General features: G+C 42.4%; 4 protein-coding genes and 1 non-coding gene across 6 annotated transcripts; all 5 read left to right on the top strand.

Moving 5' to 3' along the window:
- Window positions 1-27: 27 nt before the first annotated feature.
- On the top strand, window positions 28-10,108 carry gspt1 (G1 to S phase transition 1). 2 transcript variants are annotated; one of them, XM_084938171.1, is made up of 14 exons: window positions 29-446; window positions 706-750; window positions 2,071-2,343; window positions 2,424-2,457; window positions 2,664-2,741; window positions 2,837-3,017; window positions 3,136-3,290; window positions 3,533-3,673; window positions 5,691-5,784; window positions 7,202-7,282; window positions 7,428-7,601; window positions 8,912-9,001; window positions 9,097-9,265; window positions 9,359-10,108. In XM_084938171.1, exons 1-14 carry the CDS (start codon window positions 251-253, stop codon window positions 9,409-9,411), a joined length of 1,764 nt encoding a protein of 587 aa, XP_084794297.1. In that variant the 5' UTR covers window positions 29-250; the 3' UTR covers window positions 9,412-10,108. The 2 variants fall into 2 exon arrangements, with proteins under 2 accessions (XP_084794298.1, XP_084794297.1); XM_084938172.1 differs by lacking the exon at window positions 706-750 and having other exon boundaries at window positions 28-446.
- A 1,235-nt stretch (window positions 10,109-11,343) lies between these two features.
- rsl1d1 (ribosomal L1 domain containing 1) lies at window positions 11,344-16,938 on the top strand. Its single transcript, XM_084938173.1, has 9 exons — window positions 11,344-11,449; window positions 11,685-11,824; window positions 11,957-12,095; window positions 12,660-12,808; window positions 14,112-14,213; window positions 14,564-14,657; window positions 16,259-16,384; window positions 16,483-16,665; window positions 16,767-16,938. Exons 1-9 carry the CDS (start codon window positions 11,417-11,419, stop codon window positions 16,896-16,898), a joined length of 1,098 nt encoding a protein of 365 aa, XP_084794299.1. The 5' UTR covers window positions 11,344-11,416; the 3' UTR covers window positions 16,899-16,938.
- On the top strand, window positions 14,317-14,444 carry LOC146381965 (small nucleolar RNA SNORA55). Its single transcript, XR_014801237.1, has one exon. It is a non-coding gene; the product is annotated as a small nucleolar RNA SNORA55 (small nucleolar RNA).
- Window positions 16,939-19,349: 2,411 nt separating the features above from the next.
- On the top strand, window positions 19,350-19,748 carry LOC146381963 (phosphoinositide-interacting protein-like). Its single transcript, XM_084936853.1, has one exon. It carries the CDS (start codon window positions 19,422-19,424, stop codon window positions 19,725-19,727), a length of 306 nt encoding a protein of 101 aa, XP_084792979.1. The 5' UTR covers window positions 19,350-19,421; the 3' UTR covers window positions 19,728-19,748.
- A 147-nt stretch (window positions 19,749-19,895) lies between these two features.
- Window positions 19,896-20,936, top strand: LOC146381962 (transmembrane protein 238-like). Its single transcript, XM_084936834.1, has one exon. The coding sequence runs from the start codon at window positions 19,997-19,999 to the stop codon at window positions 20,489-20,491; it is 495 nt and encodes a 164-aa protein (XP_084792960.1). The 5' UTR covers window positions 19,896-19,996; the 3' UTR covers window positions 20,492-20,936.
- Window positions 20,937-24,116: the final 3,180 nt, after the last annotated feature.

Raw genomic sequence — 24,116 nt, 5'->3', positions numbered from 1 at the left:
CGGGTTTGCAGGTGTCCGGTGCTGCCCTCTGGCGGTGTGCGAGGGACGTGCAGCTGCCGTGCACCACTTCTCGTCAGCTACGGGATCCATATGCTTGTCAAGGCAAGGCTTAACAAAGCAATGGGAACTTCACCGAGCGTGCTGCTAAGAGTCTAAAACACACCAGCAACTAAACCCGTATAAACGGAACCACAAAAATCATTCGCCTTGCCCGGTGGTGGGAAGCCTGTCAACTCTGGAAAAAGCAGCGATGGACACGAGAGACACAGCCCCGGATTCGTGGGAGCTGGAAGAGGATGCCGAGGCCCCTGCTGCCGCGGCGGGACTCCCAACCGCCTTCGCCGCCCTTAACGTCAACGCCAAGCCGTTTGTCCCCAACGTTAACGCCCCGGTGTTTGTACCAAGCTTCCTTCAAGCCAGCGCTGTGGAAATGCCGGCTTCAGATGGTAGGTTAAATTTCAGACAGCTGGCTGGAAGTTAGCTTAACTTGCTAGCTTGCTTGCTAGTCCAGCTAAGTTAGCCTTCCTGTGTGTAACTCGCTGTGCTGAACAGCACAGCATACCCTCTAACTCATCAACAAGTCGGCACAAGTGCGGCTGTGGTGCAATAGCTGATTCATGACGTAGTAGTAACAAATATGTGAGCCGCGGGCAATCTTTTCTAATGAGTAGTTACGAAAGTATTTTTTGTTTTCTTATCTTTAAGGTACCCCTGATCCAGCTGCCAGTATGGAGGTGTCAGAAACAGTCGGTACGCATCCACAGTGTACTCCAGTGCACTGCATGTTCACTTGGTTAAGTTACAGCTCTAGCTCAGGCTTCAGGGGGTAGATACAGGCTCAGGTGTGCAAGATTTAACATCCACGTTATAAGTGTCACACCAGACCTCATGCAGTTTTTAAAGCTTGGATGCTCACTACTTGTAATCACAGTTACTGAGCCATTTTTGGTTTTCTGTCATTGGTAGAAACCCACGTGCATGGGCCTAGGTAGAATGTGATGCAACCTCACTCGCTCCTGCCCAAAATAGATCTCCTACTGGCACATGCCATGATTCCTATGTGTCAAGAGCTGCCTGTCCAAGGCCCCGGCCTGCTCTGTGTCAGTGCACTGTGTTTGGTTACACCAGAAACATATTAACTTTGTTCTGGCGAGGCTTCATTTCCCTTATATTTGGCCTTTTGCCCGGATGTCATACACCTCTGCTTGAGTTATGGGGAACTCATTTTTGCTTTTCAAAGAGTGGCTGAGGCAGGGACACAAAACCAGATGACCGTGTAGTGTACATAAGGACAGATAAGTGAGCGAGCTCTGCAGTCACCTCCCTTAGGCCCATTGCCTGCAGACACATTCATGGAGATGGTTGCGGCAACATTCGTTCCTTCAGATGTCCCCGAACATGTCTCAAAATATAAGTACAGCTTGACGAGACAGCCTACAAAGTCAGCTGATTATAAATGAAGGGCGTGGAGAAGAAAATAGACATTGTACTCAACTGCTGGGCCGCATAATTTCATAGTGACGGAAATTGGAGGCTTATTTGTGTGTTGCCAAGGGAAGATGCTTCTTCTTCTGCAAGGCACAGCACATTTTCAGCGTCCTCTTGCTCCTGATTTATTTATTTTTGACGCGCTTGCGTTGCAGAACATCACATTGATTTTGTCTTTATAAAGTGGGCAGACCACGGATATGTAGCAATAGGGTGCTTTTTAGGTTATTTACAAAGTCTTGCAGCACATATTACACAGCATGCTGGATTAAAGCAATAGACTATGCAGGAGATGTAGATAAATGGGGGTGAGGCCTGTCTTTGAAGTTGTTTGATTAAAATCTTTGTGCAAATGTGCTTGAAAAGATTTAAGTTTGCTAAAAGATCTGGCAAGATTTACATCAGCTTGACTGAAGTCCAGGATCTGCAATAAGTCAGTTGTCACTTTTGATTTTATTCCTATCATACAGCGTCTTTAAAGTTCCTCCCAGCAAATGAAAAGCAGCCCCCAAGTTGTCGGTGCGATGCCGGTTATTACAGCGGAGTTAGATAACTAGAAATGTACAAAATGTGTGCTTCCAGCTCCAGTGGAGAATGGAAGCACAGAGGCAGACATGCCCACAGAGGAAGAAACGTGGGAGCAGAAAGAGGAGCCCGGGGGAGACGAAGGTGGTGGCGGACACGAGGATCTGGGGTCTGGGGGGACCTGCGCGGAGGAGGGAGGCGCAGCAGGGAAAGAGGACGAGGAGATGATGGAGGAGGAAGAGGAGGAGATGCCCCTGCCCAAAGTGGCTCCGGCGCCACCAGACGCTCCTAAGAAAGAACACGTTAACGTGGTCTTCATTGGTCATGTTGGTGCGTTGCATTCGGTCGTGTTTCATCTAAGGCTGTTTATGCAAAGTTATGTTCACTAAAAAATTGTTTGTACTTGCCAGATGCCGGGAAATCGACGATCGGAGGACAGATCATGTGAGTGATCCATTTATTTTTAAATGTTTTGTGTTGTTTTTGATTCATTTCTTTATGGAGTTGTTTTTAGCTCAACTAGCGATACAGGAGAATAAAAACACAGAGTTGAATCATCTGTTACAACAGCCGAAGCCTCTGGCTGTCTCGGACGTGCACTGGGCTGCACGTTTTGTTAATGTTTCCTCCCTTTGTGCCCTCATTGAAAGGTACTTAACTGGAATGGTGGACAAACGAACCCTGGAGAAATATGAAAGAGAAGCGAAAGAAAAAAACAGGGAGACATGGTGAGGGGCGTCGTGTTTTGACGGCATTTACCTTCTTTGTGCCGTACGCACCTTTTTGTAAAACATAAATGAATGCACGAGCGCGGTTGTTGCAGGTACCTGTCGTGGGCTCTGGACACAAATCAGGAGGAGAGAGACAAAGGGAAGACGGTCGAGGTTGGAAGAGCTTACTTCGAGACGGAGAAAAAACACTTCACCATCCTCGATGCCCCCGGACACAAGAGCTTTGTCCCCAACATGATCGGTGGGGCGTCACAAGCTGACCTGGCAGTCCTGGTGAGACAGATCTGTATCCCTGAACCTCAGAAACATATCACCCGGTTCTTTCACGGGTTGATTTAATATAAAAGGCGCTCTCTAAATATTTCTCTCTTGCCTTATTGGTTTTTGCCAGGTGATTTCGGCAAGAAAGGGCGAGTTTGAGACGGGATTCGAAAAGGGTGGGCAGACGCGGGAGCATGCCATGCTGGCTAAAACGGCAGGAGTTAAACATCTCATTGTCCTCATCAACAAGATGGATGACCCCACTGTCAACTGGAGCCTAGAAAGGTGATTTAAAATGGATAATTTGGGAATTTTAATGTTTATGTCGGACTTTATTTAAAAAAGAAAAACATGCAGTATCTCCAGGAAAGTGTTAGTAGTGATTTTGGGCTTTAAAGCATCACCAGTCGTGGTTAAATGACTGATTTTATTTGTTTTATTTGTTCATTAATGATTCCAGCGTGATATTTATGTCAAACACAATGTTAAACAAATATTTTAATAATTTTTTTGTTTTCTTCTCGCAGGTATGAGGAGTGTAAGGAGAAGCTGGTGCCATTTCTAAAGAAGGTGGGCTTCAACCCTAAGAAGGACATCCACTTTATGCCTTGCTCTGGACTCACAGGTGCCAACCTCAAGGACCCTGTACCCGAATGCCCCTGGTACACGTAAGTCAGCTCTCTGAACGGCCCCTGAAGTCATCAGGCGTTGAACGCGTGAGCTCTTTCTGAGCATGTCACGCTTATTTATATTTCAGCGAATTCAGATATAGTTCTTGCAGTCTGTATTTCCTGCTCTATGACGAGTACAAAATGATGAGTGCCCGGCTCGGCCTATTATTTGCGTGCGAGAGTTTATTTAAAATGCACGCTAAGTGCTTTGCAGGAAGACAAATCAAAGCGAAAGACAACAAAGGGATAGATTACACAGATATGCAGATTAGTAGCTGACACAAAGCCTGTGAATAAATGTTATGTTTGGAGTGAGAAAAGGGGAAGAAAGAAAGAATGAATATTTAAACACGTGGCTTTTTAAGAAAAAATAAAGTTAAAGGTACTAATTTAAATATGCGAGTGAATTAAAAAAATGAATAAATGAGCTGTCGAGTGAGGAGGATTCTTTGATTCTTTGTAATTATGGTGCTGACCATATGAATGATTATGATGAGCAACAACTAAAGGGGCACTAGGTGTTCTGTCAATACTTCAGGTTATATTATTATATTACTGTGTAGAGTAGAGAGTTTTCATTATACCCCTCTGGATGTAAAGGCACATGGTGACGTCCTGCACTGTCAACAAGCAGACAGGCTGTCCTTGAAAGCCTTCACAGCACGAGAACAAAAGACAAACAGAACACAGTTAGGTCATTGTGCTCTGAACGGCATCACCAGGCTTCAACCTTTATAAGATAAAGTGAGACCTGACCAGAGAGAAGGGTCAGTACCAAAAAAACCACAACACTGTGTCGACCTTACTGACCTTTAAGCACATAAATATACTAATTAGTCCCCGTCATCCAACTGGTCACTGCTTTAATCATCTCTTACAGTATAATAATCTATAAATAACAATAATAACAGTGATTCTGAAGTACACAGTGATCGTAATGGCCATGTTAAAGCTTAGCTGGGGTGATAGGATAGTTGCTTTGCTGCATAAGTTGATAATTATGTGTGAAGAAAGAATCAATATGTAGTGTTCAGCTCACACTCCTTCACCCTCTGGTGACTTTGGGAGAATCAGAGGATCAAAATTCTGAGGCCAAAGAGACAATTTGTTTAAATTAAAGAAGGTGATCTATTATGCTGAGTTTAAACTCCATATTTCTCTGTTGTAATCTGTCAAAGTGGTTTAAAATCAGACTTATGTATTTTACCCTAGGCCTTGAGGCAGCCACTTAGTTAATGAACTCTTTGAAGCACGCTGCGTTAGCGCTTCATAACCTCTCCATTTAAACGTTTTCTCCATTTGGCCCTCTACAGAGGTTGGGCACTGCAGCATAAACAACATTATTACAAAAGTGTGCAGTGAATCTGGGATGTTGTTGCCTTTGAAATGGTTGCTTCAAAGACAGGGACCAGGTTTGCAACCACTTGTGTTCAGCTGCCATCTTTAAAGAGACTGGCGCTTCAAGACGGCGATAAAACGTCTGCTATCAGTTTGCCATTGAATGGGCGGTCAAGTTGGCAATTGGATGCAATGTGTTTTTGATAACGTGGCAGTTAACTGCGATAAATTGGGGAACATTTCAAATGTGTTGCTTTCTACATGCACACTTCATAATATGCAAATCGGAAAAAAGTGGAAAAAAAGGTCTGAAGCCGGAGCATTAGAGTCACATTTAATATGAGCATCTGCAATTGTAACAGTATGCATAAATGGTGGGTAATAATGAAAAATACAACGGGTCCCCTTTAAAAAGATGGAGGTAAGGCTTGTTTACACATGCTGATTTAAATATTTCCAGTATTTATAATGAAGGAAGCCGGTGTGTGCGGTGTTTCTTTGTCTCTTTGCTTTACAGAACTCATAAGTCATAGAGAACTAAGACTGCACAGATTTGTTCTGTTTTCTGTAGTGTTGTTTGGTTTTTTTGTGCATTGATTTGTGTGAAGCAATCTTTCGACCAAATGCTGACTACAATAAAAACCTTTACTGTTTTGCTTATTTCTTTTTCTAACAGGGGTTTGCCATTTATTGCCCACCTGGACAGTTTGCCAAACTTCACCAGATCAAGTGACGGGCCTGTCAGACTACCTATCGTAGACAAATACAAGGTGAGCAACTGGAAGCTTTTGATCCTCATTTCCTGTAAGAAGAAAACCAAAACCATTGGCAGCTTGTGTTCTGCACAGCTCCGCTCTCAGAGGATGAGTGGGTGTAAAATTTCTTTTGGTTCGTGCTCACTTTGCCAAAATCCTTTTTCACTCTCTTGTCAGTTTGTCATTTTGCTTCCTCTTGAGTTTTTTTTCCCAGAACACACAGACAGTCACACAATGAGCCACACACACACACACTGTGGCCTCCGCACAGCCATTCCTCTTTGAGATAATTGAGCTCCTTGGCGCTCGGCTTGGTTTAGATGTTGGAAGCAGTTCATCACACACTGTAAGCGTTGTTGGAATTGAATTATTTTGAAACAAAAATTGACCATCGGCTCTTCCTCCTTTCTTCATATGTCATCATCTGTCTTTATCCTGTTGTCTTTCTCTCCCAGCGATTGCATAAGAGCCTTATGTAGCAGTTATATGACTAAGTAGCCTCAATTGGTGTTCTCCTGATGTAATGGGATTATGGTTCAGTCAACTGGATGCTGCATACTAATGGTCACCGAGACTGCCAGGACTTTGATACAGCAACCCTTCAGCTGTGGAGAAAACACTGTGCATTATTTTGGTGGTGTCTGAAAGCTCACAGTCATGATCATTATTTCATTTTTTTACTGCCAAAAGAAAAGTATCATATCTTATACAGCAAGCTGCTTCTTCCAAGAGTCCATGTTTTTCTAAGGCTTGCATTAGAACTATGTGCTTATTGAAAGTATGAGGAAATGCAGTATTTGAGACTAAAGTAAATGGGATATGGACTGGCACTTACACACATTTATATAGCACTTTTGTCTGTACCTAAGGGTTTGTTTAACATTCCTGCACACTCACATATGTGTCGGGGGTAACTGGAGGCCCAGTATCTTTCCCCCAACCATAGTCTGACATGCAGACTTGAGTGGCTGGAGAAACAGTCCTCTGACCTTCCACTCTACCTCCTGAGCCACACCCACCACAGTCAGAATGTATTCACTGACTGTTTAAAGTGAACTTATATATTTGAACTGTATATTTTTTATTTTTGGACTCTACTAGAGTAGCTTTGCATGATTCACAGTTCAAGATAATCCTTATGAGCTATGGTGCACTCCTTCAGTTCACCCACCTTCCCTTTAAGCCAACTTTCCTGTGATTGGCTGCTCCTCGTAAACAGGAGATTTGGACAGAAGGGGGGCGGAGCTCCTGTACTCACAGGGATTATTTGCGAACAGCAAAGAAACTTTGACCATATTTGATATGACATTCCACCAGTGTAAAATTATCTATATGGCAGATGTTATTTGGACACATGGGTGTATTAGCGGTTAGCAAAGTATAGTGCATTTACTTGAATATTGCCTCTAACTGTGGGTTTTCTTGTTTGTAGGATATGGGTACTGTTATCCTTGGAAAGCTGGAATCTGGATCCATTAGTAAAGCCCAGCAGCTGGTCATGATGCCAAACAGGGTGAGTCCTCTTCTTGATTGAAAGAGGATCCTGTAACCACAAATACTCAGTTTCATTTTCATTGCCAGTCATATATACTTCTGCATCAATGCAGAAATAGTCTTTCCTCACTTTACGTGCAGCTGTATGCATGTGTGTGTTGCAGCACACGGTGGAGGTTTTGAGCCTGCTGAGTGACGATGTGGAGACGGACGACGCAAGTCCTGGGGAGAACCTGAAGTTGCGGCTGAAGGGCATAGAGGAGGAAGAGATCCTTCCTGGTTTTATCCTCTGCAGCCCCGACAACCTCTGCCACTCTGGGCGCACCTTTGATGCGCAGGTAAAGACTGGAGAATTACTGCATGCTGGCTTCTAACTCCTGACTTTGACAGTCGTTAACTGTGGGGAGAAGTTGGGGGGATGAAGGGGGGTGAGGTAACCACAGGTGATGCCATTTATTTAATTTAATGCCAGCAAATAAACTCCTCACCACAGGCTCCTGTAATGAATCCGCTCCCGTGTCTCTGCTGTGTCTCATATTAAAAACAAAACTAAATGCATCCTTTTGCAGGTTGGCTATGTTAGAAAGCAGTCGCCACTCTGGTTGATGATCATGTGTTCACAGCAGGTCTACACAGACCAGCAGAAGTAATTATCAAAGATGAGGCATTTCTCCATAAGAGCTTTGGAGACACATTTTTCAAGCCCGTGTTAATTGCAGAGTTGTCTGATGGAGCTTGCTTTGGACAAGTTGAGCAGACACAGGCTTATAAAGTAAGACTTTTGCCAGACAAATAGTTACTTATGTGTTGATAATCTGTACTTTTCTTTGTGAAATGCTTACCTTCAGGTCTGAAAATAAGCTTAGGCAAGACATCCATTTAAACATCGTAGTATACACACCGCTTTGTATTAAGGGGTCACGAGGTTCAGAGGATCTTTTCTGGTATTATAAGAGAATATGTGACGCAGCATGCAAAAACCCACCTGTAGTCCAAAACGTTCATTTTTTACCAAATGTTTCCTAAAATTTCAAAGCTTCAAGAGATTCTTAACATGCAAAAAATGATTTACCCATCTAGTAGTCTCTAGTGAGACTCGGGTCTCACTTTTAGTTGTTGATTATCTGCATTTTTGATCTGGAAAAGATCAAAGATGCATTTTATCCGGGCTTGGGACCCCCCCGTGGCTCGGTTGAAGTTAAGACAACAAACACTGGGAATACTGCGAAGCCCGCTTGTTGTTGATTGTGTCATTCCTTGGCTGTTTTCATGCACAGCTGGGATTCTCGGGCTGAATCTTTTGTCAGCTTTTCCTGTACTGTATGTATTGAAACATATCCAAACACACATGGAAAATACAGCATATAAGGCAAAAAAAAAGAGTCAGAAGAAGGCAAATTTTCTTATAATTTCTTAAAGTAATCTTCAGGAATAGTTCTCTAGGCTTCTTGAAGGACATCAACGCTGCTCTTTGGATGTTGGCTGCCTTTTTTTTCAGTTTTTTCTACTATGTACATACTCTTTATTTTTCTTATATTCAAGAAATTAAAACAAATGATGTGCTTTTGTAACAGGCTACTAATAGCAAAGTATCTAAAGACACAATCTGGTTTTCAAGTCCTCTGAAATGTTCTTTTTCTTTTTTTAGATCGTCATCATCGAGCACAAATCCATCATTTGTCCTGGTTACAATGCAGTCCTTCACATCCACACCTGCATCGAAGAAGTGCAAATTACAGTAAGTTACTGTTGGGCTTACATATTAGTTATTTGGTTATTTCATTCTTTAATTATTTGATTACTCGTGCTAAACTTGTGCAATTCTCACCACAGGCCTTAATCTGTCTGGTGGACAAGAAGACAGGAGAGAAAAGCAAAACACGACCACGCTTTGTGAAGCAGGACCAGGTTTGTATCGCCAGGCTCCGGGCAGCAGGAGTCATCTGCTTAGAGACCTTCAAAGACTTCCCTCAGATGGGGCGATTCACACTGAGAGACGAAGGTAAGGACACCGTGCAGGCTTGAAGTTAGCTGGATTTGTTTTCAGGCATCTTTGAATCGCCCTTTTGTCCCTCAATTCTCTTGATACTATTAGGCAAAACAATCGCCATTGGCAAAGTGCTGAAGCTGGTGCCAGAAAAGGACTAAATGCAACAATGGCAGCATGCATGGAGTTCTTCCACTCGTTCCCAGAGGAGAAATGCTGCTAGAGCCGACCCAAACAGCTACTCTCTCTTTACACACAACTATGCTGAAGAGACGAACAACGACAAAAAAGGAGGGAAGAATAAAATCATGTCAAATGAAGAAAACATGACTGAATCAGTTTTTATGATGAACCATATGAAATGAGAGACCAAGTCCAGTGTGTCAGCTTTCTCATATTGAGAGCTCAGCTATGCCACTAATGTAGCTACATGCCCCGCCCCTTTCTGTACTCCCAGGCCTGACCGTATGGTCTGCTGGCCGCGCCATTTGTTTTTTGAATGGAGATGGATGCAGTGTTGTTGAGTTTGGGGAAGGGAAAAAAACAACAAAAACAAATAAAGTCCAGAAGGATTTCATATCCTGCAAAAAGAGCAGAGTTAGTCTATAATTATCATTTGCTAAGTGCTTCTCCCATCTCAAGAGCAGGATTTAGAGTCCAGAGAGGACATTTTTATTTGATTTTAAGGATTGCTGTGCCAGAGTCTTTAGTTTGGTCTCTCTCCACATGAGATGGTTTAATTGGACTGAGCTCACATACTACTCTGATGAACCAAGGATAAACACACTCACACGGACAGACCCACACAGCTGTTACATAATCGAAATGGAAAATAAAAGATCAAGCTGTAACTGAAAAGTGTATTTGTCTGATTTGTACCACAGGTTTACAGCAGGGATGTATTGTGCATATAGATGTCAGGTTAAACAACTGCACTCGCACGCCACATTTCTTTTAGATATGTTCCTTATTTAATCAAATAACAAATGTCTAACAGTAAAAGACCCATGACCTTACAAATCTGTTTGATGCACTTTTAATTTAGGTTTTTAATATGTAAATGTTCTATGCAAAGTGTTTGAGGGTAGATTAAGGAAGTCTGAAGTGGCAGAGATGCAGGACAGGTGTGAGGGCAGGGAGGTGGATGGGTTCAAGGTGAGAAAAAGATTATATCAAGGTGGAGAAGAGTGAAGTAATGGTAGCAGCAACAGAAAGGGAAAGTTTATCAGGTGGTAGTGAGATCTGAGGTATATTACGAAGCCAGATTAATGTCTTAACGAGCTATGTTGAGCTTAACGTCAGAGTTTTGCAAGTGAGGAAAGTGACTTTAAAAAAAAAAACCTGGCTAAATCACCTGATTAACGATTTGCTCTGCACTAATCTCTTATTTGCCACAGTGCTGCATTTTACTGTTATATTTTATTCTTTTATTTATATTATAATTTTCCTTACCGTTTTGAATCACCATTTTATCGTTAGCGTCATCATCTGTTATGTCTCTGATTGGAGTGGGTGGCACCTCGTTTCAGCCGGAAGAAGAGTCATGTGACGAGTCACAGATCCGGAAGCAGAAAGACCGATGTGCAAAAAAGGGATTTCCGGTATTTGCTGGCCTGAGCTGTGAAATATTTGTTGAACATATTTCCCGTGAATGATATCAGTTCCATTTTAAGCCAGAGAGAAAAAGTTTTTTTTGGCAAAGCTACTTTTATATATCCTTTATTTTTGGATGTAAAATTCACACTGACATTAAAACGTTATTTTTCAAGATAGATAAGGCCAATAGGGCAGCAGATATTTTAGAAGCGTTTCACAGACTAGGATTTTCATTAGGATAGACAGGATTAGTCCATCCTGAGCTGTCTCCATAGGTGAGATGTTTGTTTTTTGTTTTGTTTTTTACGGGAACTTTATTGAACAAACAATGAGTATAAAACATATAAACAGATGAAATATACAAAAGAATAGAACATGAATACAAATAACCAGGGGTAAAAATAATAATAATTATATAAATACACCCCAAAATTCACATATATGTATTGTTTTGAGAGCCTTTTTGTTGGTGGAATCTGATATTGATTTTATGTACACATATACTTTACGTCATAGCATGACGCTCAACGCATGCGCCCTGGTGTTTTTTGGGGGATCCACGTGTGAAGAATGGCAGAGAAAGCTTTACTGGACCGATCGCAGGTAAAAGTTTGATTGATTTGTGATTTCAGATTTGTTTGAATTAGTCGTTTTTAGAATGTTTGGGTTACGCTGCTTGTTAATCAAGTTTGTTACCACGTGTCTCTAATGAGCCAGCTGGTTCCAACTAGCTTCTTCAACATGCTAACACGTTTGGCGTTAGCAAATGCTAATTTATAGCTCAGGTATTAAGCTGCCTCATTTGTATTGTGGTGTCTTAACTTAATGTGTCTGACAGGTAAAGAAGGCCGTCCAGGCCCTGCAGGCCTTCCTAAAAAACAAAGCTAGTGGTGAAGCCCCGTTTCTGGATGAGACTCAGCATATCAGCCTGCTCTTCACCCTGTGGAAGATACCCAAAGAACCGCAGACCATACGCATGTGAGCAGCCCAGGCGACTGAATTTTAGTTCCTCCGTCGCAGCAAATGTTTTCCAAATTTAAAGTAATTCGTTGATAATGGCATTCCCCCAGAGTCATTGTGTTTCTTTTGTTTTCTTTTTGTTATCCGCAGTCCCTTGCCCCGTGGCCAGCGGTCAGACACAGAAGAGATTTGCCTCTTCACCAGAGATGAGCCCAACATGACCTCAGAGCAGACCCAGAGGTTTTATAAGAAGCTTCTGCAGGAGAGAGGTGTCAAAGGCATATCAGAGGTACACTGTTCTAAACTGATGTTGGTCCAGGTTCAGCATTGCAAGCAACCAATCATATTGGTGTGAGGTCATAGTAGCATATGGAAAAGCCATCACACCACTCACCTAACCCAATAACCATAACTATAGTCCCGCAACCCTAATCCTAACCATGATCATGTTCCCACCCTCATTGAAATCTGGTAAAGAGGGAAACGGCTGCACAAAAATCACCACCATAGTGCCAGAGTCTGACAAAAAGCCACAGACTGAGCAGCAGGTATAGCATTGTCTCCTTTGTTGTGGGATTCGTGTTGCAAAATAATGATGTCACAGGACGCTCTGCCACGTTGCTATAACGACCCTATGCGCATAGGTGGTACTCGATTGTAATGGGAGTCAAGTCCACTTAAGCTGCTCAGAGTAGGTATAAAGGAAGAAGGGCTTAACTGCCACCTTTTTGGGAATTTTTCCTAAGTAGACATGGGCAAGGTTTTTTTTTTTTTTGCTATCCTGAGTGTACATTTTTCTGCTTTAAACCGTCTTGTCAGTGGTAAGAAACATTCAAGGATGTGTTTGTGGCAGATCATACCGTATAAGGTCCTGAAGACGGAGTACAAACCATACGAAGCCAAGCGCCGCCTGCTGGGAAACTTTGACCTGTTCATTTCTGATGACCGCATCCGCCGACTGCTGCCATCGCACCTCGGGAAACATTTCTACAAAAGTAAAAAGTGAGAGCGCTTTTCAGTTTGTCCTGTTTAGTGTGTGTGTGTGTGTGTGTGTGTGTGTGTGTGTGTGTGTGTGTGTGTTAGAAAAATAAGAACTATGGTTTGACTGTAAACTATACTATATATAAGTTTTTTGCTTCATGGGTTTATGCCAGGTCATGACATCACCCCCAAACGCAGCAGCAGACTGGCAAGCCGCGGCCTCACCCCCAAACACTGTGGCAGATTGCAGTATAACCCCCAAACGCCACGGCAGACCTTGGCAATTTGCGGCATCACTGTCAAACGCAGTGGCAAGTTACGGCATCACTCCCAAACGCCACGGCAGACCTTGGCAATTTGCGGCATCACTCCCAAACACTGTGGCAGATTGCAGCATCCCTCTCAAATGCAGTGGCGAGTCCCAGTCTCACCCCTGATCGCGACATCACTCCCAAACGCCGCGGCAGGTCGTAGCCAGTCGCACCATTGCACCCAAACACCGCAGCAAGTCGTGGTAAGCTGCAGCATCACTCCCAAACGCCGCGGCAGGTTGTAGCAAGTCGCGGCATCGCACCCAAACATTCTGGCAGACTGTGGCCAGTCGTGGCATCGTACCCAAACGCCACAGCTGGCCGTGGCAAGTCGTGGGCTCACCTCCTCCACTCTTTGCTGTGCTGTCCTGGCATGCAGTCGAGTCTTGGAGCAACAAACACCTATTGGGGAGGAAAAAAACAGTGGAAGGTGGGAGATAAACTTGCGTCTGTGCGAACACTGTAACATTAAACTCTAATTCCAAATCAGCCAACAGACAGAAACACCCTCCATATGTCTTTTCTCATTTCGAGATGATAGACCAGTGTAAAAGTGCCCCAATACAAACAGATTGACCAATCATGTTACTTGCCTCTCTTTTCGCGTCGGCTTCCTCAGAAACTCACTGCAGGTGATTCTCGGAGCCCTTGGCAATGCAGCTGCTCGTGCTTCTGTATGAGGATGAATGCAAGAAATTGGATTTGAAAATATAGCATTGAGCCACAGAAGCCACTAAGAAGCGCAGAGGGAGAACATGCCAAAGCAATACAAACTATCACATTAAAAAAAATTCAGCAGCAGAGGAGAAAAGAGCAAATCCGGTATCCAAAGAAGATGAGAGCTTAATGTCATTTGAAACATTATTGAAAGTAAAGCCCCTTATTCCCACAATTTTTCACCCCCACTTGTGTTCTCTGAACGTTTCTCTGTTTTGGATACTTTGCTGCAAATGACTTTAAGGTGTCGTGTAGCTGCGACGGATATATTCTTACCCTTTTGCTTTCTTTTCCAGAGAGCCGCTGTGCGTGAACCTGCAGAGCAAGCATCTGGCCAGAGACATCGAGAGAGTCATCCAGGGGACCAGCCTGAAGGTTACCAACAAGGGCTGCTGCTGGTGAGATTTATTCACGTGTCCCTGGTTTCAGCTTTTTGTGCAGAAGTTCCCTTTTTTAAAAAAAAAAAAAAAAAAAACTCTTCAGTAGCAGATAATCTTAACTGCACCTCAGTACAACCCTGTCGATTCTCTGTAATCGATACGGGTCAGACTGGTGCTATAGAAACTCAAAGTAAATCCAGATGGACCTCCTCTTTCTGTGGAGCCTGTCTCTACAACTTTGATACACAATGTTTAGCATCTTACTCGGTTAAAAAATAAGAAACAGTCACATTGGTGCTTCATATACTACTGCTGTGATCTTTGTGTTTGGTAACACTGTGTTTTCGTGCACTCTGCCTGTGTTGCAGTATGGCACGTGTTGCCCACTCGGGCATGACTGCGGACGAGGTGACGGAAAACATCGAGGCTGCCGTGCAAACAGTGGTCACCAAACTGCGCATGGTGAGAATTTTTTGTTTTACATTTGGTTGTTAGATTTTAGACTTATCACACCCCGACTGAGCTGATCTATGCCAGCTCTCAATAATATTCCTTATATTGAGATGGTAATTGTTATTCTCTCACTGATACGAAAAGTAGCTGTGTAGAAATGTGCAAATCACAGTAGTTTGAAGCCGCAGTAGTTTCAGAAGGCTTTGCATCATAGTGATGGCAACATAAATCCCCAGTAAGGCTCTGCCTCTTTAGCGTGGGAGGGAAGTCCCCACAACTGGTTCCAGCACCAGTCTACTGGTGACAAAAACAAAAATCCAGCGTCTCGGTGCAGAAATGAAGACGTTTGAGTCGTACGTGTCATAATAGCATGTAGATAACGGCTGATTTGTTTCATTGGCTTCAGCAGTTTTTATTTTTCCTGTGATTAAACGTGATGGATGATGCGTTCAGTGGGATCGGGCCTTTCGTGCAGTCAGTGGTTAATTGATTGTTTCGTGTATGGAAGAAAACGCTCCTCTCGGTATCAAACAGCACAGTTTCTGTGCACTAAAATGGGCACTGATCAGTGTTAGGGTTGGGCAATGTGAGGAAAATCTAATATTGCGATTATTTTGTGGCTATATTGCAATATGCGATAAAATATCACAATATGTCCTGAGCCCCAGTGTCCCCAGCACCAGGGAGAAAGGGAGTGAGCTGCAGTTTAAGCCTAAGTGAAGTCAGCGTGTGTGGATCCACAGAAACATCCGAATTTCAGCTAAAAGCTCACATAAACCATTTCAACAACCATCGAACAGCAAAAACGGCAAACTATTAAAAACGCAGTTACGCAATTTCGTGAAATGTGCCTAAACACAAACAAGGAAGCTACAAACTCACTTGACTTTACGTAACCAAGCAAACGGCACGTGTAGAGATCTCACAGATTCAGACCAAAATAACTTTGTTTGATAAAAAATAACATGGAATTAAACTTACCGTGCTGTTTTTCTTTCTCTCGCCGATCGCAGTTGTAGCTCGTGTCACAGCTGGTTTATTTAAAGTTTTCTTTGGTGTGTGGGGAGACGTTCACACGCGGAGTTTAAAACATTTTTCATTCTGCAGTGGATCACTTTTCAGCTGGTGGAATAACTTTGTGGTTCTTCTACCTTTTCCGGCAATAGTTTAACGGCATGATTTGCAAATTACCGCATTTTGTTCAACATCCTCCTTGTGAAATCCAAGTCTGAATGGCCTGCCGTCGCCATATTTCTCCTATCTGATGGTGTATAAACGCGCATGCTCAGTGCAGTGTGCCGGGTAGAAAACTTTTCGGTTGGGAGGGGGGATTAATGATGCATTCGCAGCTTGTGGGAGGAAAAAAAACTCAGTGAATTATGTGCAGACAGCTTAATATTTCCATGGCAACCTATACTCGATGGTTACGATAAAGCTATTTTAACCATCGTACGTGGACAAACTTACGATACATCGAGTATATTCGATATATCGTCCAACACTATTTAGAGTTTGCAATTTCAGTTTGGAATTCAAAAAGTTGCACAGCGTTCTTTTATGTATCGATGCAAGTTTTTCTTGCCGTGTCTGATTTGATCGCTGTTTTACAGAAAGGACCAGTGATTAAACTCATCCACATTAAGAGTCAAACGTCGGTGGCTCTGCCTATCTACACCTCAGACTTGGGCCATCTCTCTGTCCTGGAGTCCAAACAAGCTCAGACGCCTAAAGACAAGGTGAGTACAAGTTAGCACTCAAAATGTATTATTTTTTTTTTGTATAAGCTGCATTTGTTGAAACATTCGGAAAAGTAACAAGTTTGTGTGCATTTCAGGAATCTGCATCCACAAAGCAGACAAAGAAAAATAAGACGGAGGACAAAGAGCAAGCAGATGCTACTGCAGAGGGCAAGAGGAAGGTGAAGAAGGTGAAGAAAAATAAAGCAGCAGCTGAAGAGGAGGAAGAAATCCCACAGCTGGTTCCCATAGAAACCCCTGTCAAAAAGCCTAAACTGGAGGTCAGTATTTTTCACAGCTGTTCGAGTTGAAGGGAACCTCTGCAGATGATTCAGGTTTTGTTTTTCTTTAGCATCGTTAACGTTTCCTCCGTTTTTTGTAGAAGCCGTCCAAGAAGAAGAAGCTGGAGAAAGCCCCCAAACCCGCAGCGCTGAAGAAAGGAACAAAAGCTCAGAGCAAACTGATCAAGAAGACCGACTCCAAAGTAAAAAGAAAAGTACCTAAAGTGAAATGATCGTTAACGTGGACATTAAATAAAAAGATTTTTCTCTGTACTTGTTCTGTTCTTCTTTTTCCCTCTAGTTTTGTTGTATTCTGTGAATGTAATGTTACTGTTTGATGACAGTAGAGACAAAACTACTCATAATGTGTTTGATTCAAGCCCATCTTGTGGTGAGTCATTATACAGTGTCAGTGCCTTGGACGCGACCTAATCAAGCAGCTAACGTGTGAAAGATTCTCTCACAATTTCCAGTTTTCATATACAGTGTTGGGGTTATGTGCTGTTGTAATAAAGCCTGAACGCTGAAATATTTTGTCATTAAATGTGTTTGAAACTGGAGGAGTTGCAGCGGAGGCTGGAGCCTATCCCAGCTACAATAGGGCGGAGGCGGGGTACATCCTGGACCAGCCACCTGCCTGATGCAGGGCTAAAGTGTGGTGCATTAGTTTTCATGTGTACTGTTGTCAATACACCTGATTGTTTTTAAGCAATTTATTGCAAAAAAATGTGCAATTCTTTTACGTTTTGTGGGTGAAAAAATTACACAAACTCATGCATCAAATACAATACACACGGTATTACAGGGTTAAGGGCTGTAGTTGGGTTAATATGTTTACTTGTTGCCACTGACAAATGGAAATGCATTCAAATTATATTTATATGATTAATATGGGATCATAAAATTCAGCTTTAATTGGAGATGTTAAAACTTTGGTGTTGAAGATTTACAGCCATTTTCTACTAAGATTCAAGTGTTCAATTACAGACACTTCACTAGTAACAGTGAGTAGTTTGTCAGTTAGGCTGGTGGGAGACATTGATGAGTGTATAATTTTGACAACGATCCAAAATGTGCTGAAAAAGGCACTCGGTGAGTTTTTGAAAATTGTGGGGGGAATTTTGTGCAGCAGGTGAGCCAATCATCTATTGGTGCATTTTATTTGTTGAACGTGACTCTAATGGCAGTAACATCACAAACGAGAAACCCCGCTGCTCGGTGATGTCAGCAGATTCAATGCCCTCAAAGGATTCATGACAAGCTAAAAATGAAGATTTTATGTACGGTGATGCTAATTTGCCCAATTACAATGACTTCCTGAAAGTAGAGGAGTGTGCACACAAAAATGGATTTAATTCCTCCACTATGAAAACAATATTGTTGCTCAACCTATCAAACCCGAGTCTCCATTTAAAAGCTATAATAATAAGGCAATGTGAATAAAAAAATTTAACTGTTTGCCAACCTCATATTCAGAATGTTTTTGCTATCATGTGCAGGCACAGCCTTGCTTATTGTAAATGAATCACGGTTCTTTAATATGACATTCATTAGTTCTGAAAGGTGGATTTTTTTTTTCAATTTCTCTAATATTTGGAAACTTGCAAAGATGCATAAAGTAATCGAGCAGTGGATGAAGCCTGATGTGTAATCCTGTGAACATTTTAGAGTAAATAACGAGATACTGTTTTTTAGGCCTGCAAAGATGAGTATTTACAGCTACTCCTGTTATTTATAGCTGCACTTGTTGGTCAAATGGCAGCAAAATAATTGTGAATAGGCAACTACACTGCTAAACTGCACTCTGTTTGGGAACCTCTGGGACATGATTTATCAGTGCATCTATGCCACAAATTACACAGACTGTCCAAGGAGCTCACTCAGGTCTCAGAGGAGACCGGAACACCATCCACCTTACATCAAGGAGGATTAGCTCGTACATCAGTAAGGTATAGTCATGTGGCTTACATGGTTGAGGATTTATACAGAATATCTATCTATCTATCTATGAACAGTTGTTTGCTCTAACATGTATTAGCCTTGTTTGCTTGTGCTGGATATGGCTCTGTGCTTGGAAAGCCATCCAGCTGTATCAGATGACATCCCCATTGTTAATGGGAATAATACCTATAATACCTAGCCTGTGCAGCTGCTGTCAGCAAATAATAGTGCGTTGTGTGTGTGTGTGTGTGAGAGAGAGAGAGTGGAGAGGGTGGAGTATATCCAATATATGAAACTCTGCATTTCTTTGCAACATAATAATGTCAGAAACTGCAAGCATGCATAACATTCTACACACCATCTGATTCTTGTGACAATAAGCAGTTTTGGGTTGTTTTTTTCCTGCTTTCGAATAGACAGCCTTTGTTTTGGAAGTGTACTGTAAAAAGATCGTCCTGACAGCAAGCTAATGAGAGGTGATGACATTGTTGTCATCAGGTGGGCTGCGACTGTCTGTCCTCACTCAGCTGTGTGGGTGTGGTGGCCCATCTGGAATTACAGCGTGTTCACGGGTTACTGAGCAGCAGATTAAGAGATGCATCAGGCAGTCACACACTTGGTCATCGTGCAGATGATATAACTCTTTCATGTGACTTTTGGGAGGTGCTGCATTCTTGACAGAAGTCTGCATGGACTGGGAGAATGAACAGAATGGCTCGGGACTGATTTAAAGAAGACAATTGGTGTCCTGTTGAGGTCCACTTGCTATCATCTCCCTTCTCTGTACATCAAAGGTACAAGGCTTTGTTTCAACTATGGAAACTTCTTTTTCGGGTGACTTTGGGAGCCAGCGGTTGTACCCAGACACACAGCCAGCAGCTGCCGAAGGCCCGGGCCGTGCTTACCTCCACAAACCTATCATTGTGATTGTGATGGGATCTCTGATGTCTGTAGCAGGCGCAGTACTTTTACTGCTCCAGTACTCAGGGGTGACTGAAGCGTCCCGCTCTGTAGCCTCGGCCTGCCTGTCTTTAGGGCTGATGTTTGTGGCGATGGGGCTGGTGTGGGTCCCCATTCTGAAAGAGAAGGAAAGGCGGAAACGGATCAGCCAGGGGGCTTGAGCAGAAGATGGAAAAGACTTGATGATGTCAAAGATAAAATGCTATTAAATGCTCTATATAGTGCTCTGACACATCCAGTACAGTCAAGCTGGTGTGGCTCTTGCTGATAATGGCCTGAGTACACTGTACTTTGACCGTGTCACAGCAGGTTGTTTTATGTTTCTCTCAGCGAGGATCAGACTTGATTGTCTTTGCTTTTACACCGGCTGCTAAAGTTTGTTGCTTTGGATTTTCTTCCACGTCTGGATAAAGTCTTTGGATAAGTTATCATGTCAACACCTGTACAGGTGGAGCCCATCATGGAGAAGAGGTACGGAGGAGTTGGCCGCTGCAAGTGTTCATTTTGGTTCGCAGTGGCCCACGACATACTCGGTGTCTTGATTATAATGATTGGGGTGTTTGGAGGACTGGTTATCCACGATCTGTTTGTCTACGGCGGGGCCATTATCCTCTTCCTCAGCCTGATCTGGTGGGTGTTCTGGTACACGGGGAACATCGACGTGTCGCCGGAGGAGCTGGAGGACGACGTGGGCATGACGAAGCAGAAGAACCGTGGACTGAGCCGGGCGGTGAGGCGCTTGTCTGATCGCCTCGCCAGCGGGATCAGGAACTCCTTCAGAAAGAGCGGCAGGCTGGTTAGACAGGGCCCCCCGGGCGACAACGGAGTTGTAAACGCCGGTGCAGATGTGTCGCTCTCTACAATCTATGACGGCACCCTGGCTTCTACTTCAAACGAATTTGTGAGAGAGACACTGTCAGTGTGAGCTGCTCCACGGCAGAACACAGAGACACTGGACTGCGATCATTATATTTGCCTTTTGTTGAAAAGGATTTTGTGTTTGCTCTACCAACATGCACAACTAATGATTAGGTAACAATGAAGTGCTGCCCTGACATGATTGTACCTTGCTGATAAGATGCAAACTTTGCACACTATAACAGTGTTTTTACATGACACTGATTAAGAGACAACAGCCTCCTCACTTATCACTATTTCTGATATTATTCGCGTCACAGATTTTGACTGTAAATAGAAAATGAAAAGGTATATTGATAAATGTGTTACGGACAGCCTTTTATTGTAAAAGAACGGCAGTAGAAGTGTGCTAAACACGATCAGAGGAATGATATATGGTTTTTATGGTTTTTGTAACAAGTTAAACTTATAACATTTACTCAAATTAATATTTTATGTTGAAAAAGCTTCAATATCGTTACGCAAAATAAACACATTGTAGTTTTGATAACACAGGAAAGTTCCATGCTTGTTTATGCGTCATGAAAGTGATAAGTCAAGCTAAGTTTAGATCATTCAGCTATTTGCTACCAGCTGTCTGGTTTCAGGTCCCCCTGTGTGCTTATATGTGTTGCAACAATCAATGGCCCTATATGGTAAAGAAAATCTATCACAGATTGGCTTCAAACTAAGAACTTTGACCTTTTATAGAGGCACAGACAATAAATCAATAAACCATGTGACGGGATGACCCCAAGAAAGCGATTCAGCCCAGAGTGTGATTCAACTGAAGCCTTGCAGTTATGAAGGTACACAAATTCTTTAACATTGTGCAGGTCTGACCTTCTGTCAAAGAAGGTTTTGTTACAAATATAAGACGACTTATTATGACTTTCCACATTTTTTTTCGTACGTTACAGTTACAGTAGTACAGACGTGGACAAAATTGTTGGTACCCTTCGGTCAATGAAAGAAAAACTCACAATGGTCACAGAAATAACTTTAATCTGACAAAAGTAATAATAAATAAAAATTCTATAAATCTTAACCAGTGAAAGTCAGACATTGCTTTTCAACCATGCTTCAACTGAATTATTTAAAAAAATAAATGCATGAAACAGGCCTGGACAAAAATGATGTTACCCACAACTTTTATATATTTTGTTGCACAACCTTTTGAGGCAATCACTGCAACCAAACGAATCCTGTAACTGTCAGTGAGACTTCTGCACCTCTCAGCAGGTATTTTGGCCCACTCCTCATGAGCAAACTGCTCCAGTTGTTTAGGTTTGAAGGGCACCTTTTCCAGACTGCATGTTTCAGCTCCTTCCAAAGATGCTCAATAGGATTGAGGTCAGGGATCATAGAAGGCCACTTTAAAATAGTCCAATGTTTTCCTCTTAGCCATTCTTGGGTGTTTTTAGCTGCGTGTTTTGGGTCATTGTCCTGTTGTAAGACCCATGACCTGCGACTGAGACCAAGCTTTCTGACACTGGCCAGCAAATTTCTCTCTAGAATCCCTTGATAATCTTGAGATTTCATTGTACCCCGCACAGATTCAAGACACCCTGTGCCAGATGCTGCAAAGCAGCCCCAGAACATAACCGAGCCTCCCCCATGTTTCACATTTGGGACAGTGTTCTTTTCTTGATATGCTTCATTTTTCCGTCGGTGAATATAGAGCTGATGTGCCTTTGCAAAAAGTTAAATTTTTGTCTCATCTATCCACAGGACATTCTCCCAGAAGCTCTGTGGCTTGTCAACTGTAGTTTGGCATATTCCAGTCTGGCTTTTTTATGATTTGTTTTCAACAATGGTGTCCTCCTCGGTCGTCTCCCATGTAGCCTACTTTGGCACAAACAACAACAGATAGTGCGAACTAACACTTATGTTCCTTGAGCATGAAGTTCAGCTTTGATCGCTTTAGAAGTCTTTCTGGGCTCTTTCGTTACCATTCGGATTATCCGTCTCTTTGATCTGTCATCAATTCTCCTCCTGCGGCCACATCCAGGGTGGTTGGCTACAGTCCCATGGATCTTAAATTTCTGAATGACATGTGCAACTGTAGTCACAGGAGCATCTAGCTGCTTGGAGATAGCCTTATAGCCTTTACCTTTAACATGCTTGTCTATGATTTTCTTTCTAATCACCTGAGACAACTCTTTCCTTTACTTCCTCTGGTCCATGTTGAGTATGGTACACACCATGTCACCAAACAACACAGTGACTATCTGGAGTCCTATATATAGGCCCACTGACTGATTACAAGATTGTAGACACCTGTGATGCTGATTGCTGGACACACCTTGGATTAACATGTCCCTTTGGTCACATTATTTTCATTCTTTTCTAGGGGTACCATCATTTTTGTCCAGGCCTGTTTCATGCATTTATTTTTTAAATAATTCCGTTGAAGCATGGTTGAAAAGCAATGTCTGACTTTCACTGGTTAAGATTTATAGAATTTTTATTTATTATTACTTTTGTCAGATTAAAGTTATTTCTGTGACCATTGTGAGTTTTTCTTTCTTTGACTGAAGGGTACCAACAATTTTGTAAACGTCTGTAGATGCTTACATTAAACATACCCAAAGTTTGAAAAAGGTTGCTGAGCATACGGACAACTTATCACTATGAGCAAAAGAAAAGGTGCTCTGAATGCTCCATATCAGGCGTTTTTCTTTCTACTACTGGCTAATAACATCTTTAATATGGTCATTTGAGTAATGGCTGTGAGGACAAACCTGCTGTTTAGAACTTTTTTTTATTTGGACGAGCCAATCAGAAGAAAGAAGACTTAAAGGGAGGGAGCTAAAACAGCTTCTTTCAGAGGATGGTGTGAAGAGCTGCACTAAGGCTCAGTATAAGACAAAGAAGATGTTTTTTTCTTTTAACTGTGAAAAAAAAATACTGAGTTGGACATGAACATAGGTTTCCAGTAACTTTTTACATTGCCAATATCTTATTTTGTAAGCGATTCTACTTGAGTTTTGTTAGCTCGAAGATCTACTGCAGACATGACTGAAGATTTACCTCTTCTTGGATAAAAAACAAAACCCAGAGTAAATGAGTGGGCTGGAGAGCGATTAAATGCCACCAACACCTCCTCCTTTATCCAAAAAACCTACAGCGATCACCTCCCAGTGTTTTGACTCCCAGTTATCTTTTGGTCCAGGACCAGCTGTGAGCTCATAAACTCTGTTCAAAGTATGAATTTCAGGGTGTTAAACTCTGAACCACCAGTGTTAAATCAAATAATAATAATAATACTGATATCATGTTAATCATACACAAGTAGTAATACCATAAATTAGTATGTTGGTGCTCGTTTTGCCATGTTATTGTCCCAGACTCTCTGTCCACCTGCCTGAACACATACCCTGATTTGCTATAAAACATATAATAGGCACAGTCAAAGATAAATGCAGTTATGGAGTCTTCTGAGTCATAGAACCATGAAAGTCTATCATTGTGAACCTTTGTTGTTGTGCAGGCTGAATGTCAAACATGCAAGAGTAGTTTTTTTTTTATGACAGCTGAAGTTGATCATTACATCAGGTCCTTCAGACTTTTTAGCCGTGCATACATAAAATCTGTAAATTCTTTCACATGACTCGTGTTCACAAGACTGCATACAGCATTCGCTCCACCTG

Source organism: Perissodus microlepis, chromosome 8 (genome assembly GCF_051167445.1).
Source record: "Perissodus microlepis isolate ML-2025 ecotype Zambia chromosome 8, ASM5116744v1, whole genome shotgun sequence".
Lineage (NCBI taxonomy): Eukaryota > Metazoa > Chordata > Actinopteri > Cichliformes > Cichlidae > Perissodus > Perissodus microlepis.
Note: the sequence above shows the minus strand (reverse complement) of the source record. Positions and strands in the feature narration are given on the sequence as shown.